The 6,670-nt window shown below is 43.0% G+C and overlaps 1 protein-coding gene across 2 annotated transcripts; it reads right to left on the bottom strand.

Annotated features, from left to right (window-relative positions):
• Window positions 1–420: 420 nt before the first annotated feature.
• Window positions 421–3,045, bottom strand: LOC147619199 (transcription factor FAMA-like). 2 transcript variants are annotated; one of them, XM_086772821.1, is made up of 4 exons: window positions 2,473–3,045; window positions 1,550–2,323; window positions 900–1,322; window positions 421–769 (listed from the first exon to the last, which is right to left on the bottom strand). In XM_086772821.1, exons 1-4 carry the CDS (start codon window positions 2,497–2,499, stop codon window positions 692–694), a joined length of 1,302 nt encoding a protein of 433 aa, XP_086628947.1. In that variant the 5' UTR covers window positions 2,500–3,045; the 3' UTR covers window positions 421–691. The 2 variants fall into 2 exon arrangements, with proteins under 2 accessions (XP_086628947.1, XP_086628948.1); XM_086772822.1 differs by having other exon boundaries at window positions 2,457–3,044.
• Between the last annotated feature and the right edge of the window lie 3,625 nt (window positions 3,046–6,670).

Here is a 6,670-nt window from a genome sequence, read left to right as displayed (position 1 = left end):
TGGTGCCACAAAAACATAACTTCCCACCACCATCCCTTGTAGGGTTATGAACATTCATGTACGGAGGCGTGGCAGAGTCGTAGCAACCCATAGGCCCAATATGAAAGAGTTGCAGAAGTAAAGAACCCTAATAAAGTAGGCTATCATGCAATTTGTGTCATTATGCCTCATATGAGCACAAATGGAGTGTGTGTGTGTGTGTATGTGTATGTGTGCCCACGTGCGCATGCATGCTATATATGTGTGATTTTGCATGTGCCCACGCATGCATGGGACATGGTTGTGGATGTGTATGCACGTGCATATGCTTGCATGTGCATATGTTGTGTTCCTTTTTATGTATTCAATAATGTCAAGCACAATATTTAGATGTAGTGAAGTAATTTCATCTTTTTCAAAATTGTTTTTTGTTGCCACAAGTTTTGGGGAAAAAAACTGCTGTCATTTCTTGAATTTAAATACTATTACATTTGATACATTACCATATAACATAAGAACACGGGTCAAGGGATTGACTTAATTCTTTGAGATAATAAGTAAGATTATCACTTATTTTGACAAACTGTTAGTGTCTGAACAACTCTAGGAATCTCGTAAATGACTACAACTAGAGTCATGGGACTCTTATGTGTCATTAACATTTGAAAACATGTTACAAATGTTTTGAACCGTTACCCTTGTGATGAAGGTATCAACTATACATGCTAAAAATACTTTGAATTGATTGTGCAATGTCACTTGCACAACGAACTCGGGACTCATCTTCCACCTGTAGTCATGTAAAAATAGGGAATTAGCATCAAAGAGTTGACTGCTCGCAATGCAGCAGCCTACTAGCAGTAGAAATGCATGGCATTTCGATGCATTGGTTAAAAGATGAAGGACGAGAGAGAGCTCACCTCAACACTGAAGGAGTACAACACACTTTGCTCAATGGTTGTGATGTTAAGGTGCATGATCTTCAAATGAAGGTTTTCTATTGCTGATAGGGCATTCAAAAGTTGCTGTGGTTTCTTCTGGGCCAAAACCTTCACTACAGCCGATGATCCAATCATCTTCACCTCCACATTTACGGCAGAAGACATTGAATCAGCAAAAGGATCCTTTGGCGTCTCATAGGAGGTGCCAGTTGCATATCTAATATTCGGTTCGGATGCAAATTGTTGACATAGCAACAAGTCTCCCAACAAGCCTCCTTGTTGTGGATAGAGAGATCCATCCCCACAATCTCTCCGTTGCTTTTGTAATTGCAAAGATTGTAAAATTTGTTCAAGCTCTTTCACAAATTCGATGGCCCCTCCAATGATAGATGCTTGATCTCCCTACAAGGCCATTCACAATTCAGCTATGCATGGTGTAAAAGTTCATGATTCAAGCATAGAAAGCTAGCTAGGTGGGCATTTTGATAATCTAATCTCCCTCTCTCTTCTCTCTCTCAGTGAGAGAGAGAGAGAGAGTGTGTGTGTGCGCGCGTGCGTGTGTGTGTGTGTGAGAGAGAGAGACTGTCGCTACGAATTTGCATAGCATTTGAATAAAAAACGTTGTTTACCCTTTGGATATAGGAAGCGGGCATGAGGGAGCGCAGGACACTTAGGTGCTCATTCATTTGCTTCCGACGGTTGCGTTCCACGGCAATATGGGTCATCCGCTGGCTTTCTACCTCCTCACTGTTCTTGCAAGCCCTTGTGCGCTTCCTTTTCTTCACGGGACGAGCTGGCCCTTGTGCTTCAAATGGTGGATAATGCTCATGAGAAGTGACTGACTCAGGCGCCGCAAGCGCGCTAAGCTGCATGGCGTCTTGGATAGCGGGAGCTGAAGAGACGTGGATAGAGCTTGCACTTGCACTCCCCTCATCCAAGCTGGCCTGGCTATACTGCATTACTCTTGCTTGTGGGTCTTGCACTGCTGTCTCAGTGCAGTTTTCCCCGGATACAAGCGTGCTCGATGGATCGGAAGTAACCGAGGTCGACGGTTGCAGCTGAGCTTCAACAGGCGGGTCTCTGTCTGTATACAAACTCTTACAAGCTACAACCCGGCATGGCTTACAAGAGGAGCTCTTCATATCATAACGCTTGCAGAGCTCATGCTCTGCTAGGGCTTCTCTATAGCAGGCGCTATGCTGGTAATTAGCTGGCTCTTGTTGCAGTATGGCTACTCTCTCTGCATTATCTGGGCGTCCTGCCGCTGTTGGCATGCCCTCCAGCATATGGAGGAGTGTCATAGTCGAGGCTGTCTCAGGCAAGCAGGAGAATGCCTCTGTGAAATTCAGGTCCTCTTGAAAGTAGCCGTGGGTCGCAGTCAGCAGTTCAAGCAACATCCTCACCTGTTGCAATATTATTGTTGCCTCAAAGACTTTAGAAACCAGCTAGCATGGTTAATTATTTACATGATATTTCAAATACATTGCACACAATTGTGGTCATGTTTAAGGAGGAGGGTAGCTACATAGTACTCACAGAGTTAGTTTTGTACCAGCTCCTGGCCTTTTGCTGCAGTCATGGAAGCTAGAATGTAGCCTTGTGCGTCACATGATATGGGCGGTGCGTATAGCAAGCCATAAATAACACCTCTGTCTGTCTATGGTGTAATGTTGAGCACTCGCGAGCTAGTATTATTCGCTATGTCGGCTGTTGGAGAATATTCAATGAACCATAGAAAGGTATAGGCCACCAAGCATAAAATTGAAGCAAAGAGGGGGGAGGGGGGTTGTTGAGAGGGAATGTTGTTACAGGAGGAGGAGTGAAAGGTAGGTGGTGGTGATATGCAGGAAAGGCTTTTTAAGGATACAGTGGACCCAATACTTCATAAAAACTCGAAGAATCTGCTCTCTCTCTCTCTCTCTCTTTTAACTATTCTAGAATGAGAACAGGAGCTTAAAAGAAGGCAATGTTAAAAGACAAGGGGGCTTCTTAGGATTTACTGCCAGTGGCTTGTAAAGCAAGGAGCCGGGTGGGTTATCATGGTGGAGCTTGGGTAAAGGCGGAGAGACAGCAAGTACAAGAAAGACCAGACAATAGGATCCATGAGAGTAATGAGTGGTGACCAAGATGCAAGCAGGGGATGCAAGCAAGGAGGAGGACAAGAACAAGAACACTTTGCAGATGGAAAAGACGGGCCACCTGGTGCTGAGCCTTGTTTCATTCCAAGAAGACACGTGGCACTTGCCACATGGGCAAGCTCTATCCGTCCGTCCGATGCCTGCCCGAACTCATGCATGCACGTAACCCAATCATCTACACCATGTGCATGGAACCCAAATTCCAATCATCTACACCATGTGCATGGAACCACCAAAGCCTAGGCTGCAATTTGGTACAATCCCAAGCCTGCAATGTTTTAGAGCTCCATCTTTGCTGCTCCAATTCTTCAATTACTCCTTTGTCGATTCAAAGTCATATCTTAGGACGTGTTCCCACTCTGCATCATTGGACGAGTCCCTCACAAAATTTGTGAGACCCATCTTGTGCTAAACCAGCACAAGGTGAGAAAACTTCCTTGGAGAATGTGAAAATTTCATTTGTCAACGTGAAAAGCGTGTGATAATTGTGAAAACCCACCTAATCATTGTGAAAATATGCAGCATCCATCACAATAACCAATTAATTGCATGTTCACTTATAACTCTCAAGGTTGGTGACGGGGGGGTTAGTTAGAAAATTGCACACGAGTTAAATATAATTCATCATAGACGTACAATAATGGGATTTTTTATTAAGAAGAGGAATTGGAAGTTTGGCTAGCTTGATTACCTTCAAATTTGTATAAGTGGGGTTTTTAAAAAGAGGGCTTTAGAATAACTCTTTGAACACATGCGATATAGAGGGTTTTCACGAGGTGATCTCCTAGAGTCCTTGGGTGAATCAATTGCTTAACCTTTGGTGATTTGCCCCACCGCTACAATGTGGGAATAGGCCCTAAGGATGTGTCAAGCATAAGCTTGTCTCTTTATGGCACAATCAACAACTACATGCATGCATTGCATGTGAACCCCTTAAGCTTATGCAAATTGCTTTTCTTGCATTGTGCAAAGGAGGCACATTAAATTGATGGATAGAATCCCTTCCATCACCATGGTAACTCAGACTGAATTAGTGTGAGAAACTAAGTTGGAGCATATTGTAAATCCACCAGTTTAATAAGTTTAGAACCTCTTATATATCTTAATTAGAGATTGCACAACTTTGTGATTGATTACTTGGTGATTGATTCTTGTGAAACATTATTGTGAGGAATTCTTTATACAAGTCATCATCTCTAAAGGACATTCCCTCACTATTTTACTTTGTGAAAATTCACATACTATGTTTGTGCATGTGATGGCCACCATATTGAGCTCCTTCTTTGACAAATCTTAAAAAAAATTTGATGGTACCAAGTATCACACTTGGTGCATTAAGATGGAGATGGCTCTAGTGGATAGAGACATGTGGGATGTGGTGAATGGAAGTGAGAAGAAGCATGCTAGAGATCTAGAACTCGTCTCTAAGTGCAACACATGTGACATCAAAGCCTTTTCACCATCGTTTCTCATCTTGGTAACATGTGAACTTAGCCAAAAGCTCAAATGGAGCATGGCAAAGACTCAAATCTATATTTGGCCAAACCAATGCTGCTACACGTCTCTTCCTTAGGAAGAAACTATATATAGTGTTCATTAATGTCATATCATACAATGCAACGATGATACAATACTTTTTGGAGGACCTCATAAAATACTAATTTTTTCCTTGCAAATAGCCCAATACTTTTTGGAGGACCTCATAAAATAGCCTTATGAGACTGAAAATAGCCCATGTTTTTGTCCTTGCTTATTTACCACATACAAAAGAGCTTTTTTAAAATAAAAACCCTCTTTCCCTTTTTATATATATTGCTTGTCAAATCTAAAAAAGATTTGTAGTACGATGCATTAGATGAGTGAATCCCTCTTGGTGGAGTCAAATGACCTAGATAAGCTCTTGGACCTTGGAAATTATCTTTTGGATTATCCATCATATCTAAGCCTCAGTTAAATCCTAAGCCCTTGACTTGAGCATCTAGCCTCAGCATATTCCACTTCGACAAAGTCCCTTTTTTATGGTAGGCAGGTGCTCTTTTCACCCCAAACATTATACTTCAAAAATTTCAAGCCTTTGAGCAAGCATCATGATGATCGTTTAATATTCAAATATAGGTCAAAGCTTTCACCCTTGAGTTTGTACCACTATGATTAGCTTTTCTTTTTCTTTTTTTAATGCAAGAGATAATTTATATTATAGGTATCAAAAAGATACATCACCCAGAGGTTACTCAAGGATTTAGGACCTCCTAGTTGAGGCCTGCAAGCTAGCCATGATTAGCTTTTCTTGACAACACAACATGACATGATGTGAATTTCAACATTCATCATGGTAGTACTTTTAGGTGAAGCTGAGGCAACCTTTACCTTTCACCAGGGACCACCCTTTATTTTGAAACTTCTTAAATTATGGGCCAATACCTTTGATTATGATTGGTTTGCTCCTCCCCGGAAAGTTGCATCGAGGGATTGGGCCAATAGAAGAACTTACAAAAGCCAAGGGGTAGGACCAAGCCATCCAATCATTTAAGTGTGAACTCTAGTGTTGTGTTAATGTTGTGTTTCTATGCAAGCTGTGTATGATGGTTGCATGTCCCCATATATTCTCTTTCAGCCTTCACAGGAAGGTCTCCGCCATAGTCCCGTCATCCGAGAGTCCAAACTTGAGGAATGTGGCGGCATTGAATTCCAAACAGTGCCCTGCCCGAGGTGTTTTTGAACGATAAATAAAGGGATAAATGAAAGAAATCAAAAAGTTTCCATAGCCAGCTGGGGGCAGGGCGAGGCCGTGGGGGATCGTGATGATGATGGAGAGGGAGCTGACTACGAACGTCAACCAGGGCCAGGGTAAGGGAAAAAAACAAAGCGAACAATTTGGGGTGGGTGTGTGTGTGTGTGTGTGTGTTGTCACCATGCGAGACTTGCCCACTTTCTTTTTTCCTGCTCAGACGCTTTGGACCTTCTACGTGCTATCGTCGTGCATGGCCAGACATCAATATTTTGGAGGCAGCAGCATGGCTGCAGCTAAATGTAGCGGCGTTTTTAGCTTACAGTAATAATTCCTCACTTTAGAGGCACGGACAGTTAGATAGCTTTTTGGAAAAAAGGGTCCAATGAGCTTCCACGTCCCACTGTGGAGAATTCTGCCAAATTTGGACAGCAAGCAGAAACCTACCAGACGAAGCTGGCGGCACGGCGAGGTCTTGATCATCACGATCGCAACCGTTGCGAAGACAAAGCTTAATGGAGCTTTAACTGCCCCTTGGGCTAATTTAAATAGAAGACAGTAAAATGAAGCTAATTGCCCAAGCAGCTCGAAATCATTAATCATTAATTTCTTTCCCTTCTCTCTATCTCTTCTCTGATGTAATTGTGGCTTGCACACTGGCTTGGTGTACTACGGCCGTGCTAGGATACACGCAATAACGCTGTGCTTCGAACTGGGAGCTTTGACACGCGTGGCCGGGCGCGCCCGTCCCATCACTCGCTGTCACACCCCCTCCCTGTTGCTCTTGTTCATCTCCTCTTGCCTGCTCAGATGGTCTTCCTTTCGTTGAACGTCAGTGCGCTTTCTTGCCCTCTCAACGTACGCTCTTGGCTCTTTTGCCACCA

This window comes from Cibotium barometz, chromosome 33, assembly GCF_041138505.1.
Source record: "Cibotium barometz isolate CiBa-2024 chromosome 33, ASM4113850v1, whole genome shotgun sequence".
NCBI classification, from domain to species: Eukaryota; Viridiplantae; Streptophyta; class Polypodiopsida; order Cyatheales; family Cibotiaceae; genus Cibotium; species Cibotium barometz.
The sequence above is the reverse complement of the archived record's forward strand: the minus strand, read 5'-3'. Positions and strand labels throughout refer to the sequence as shown.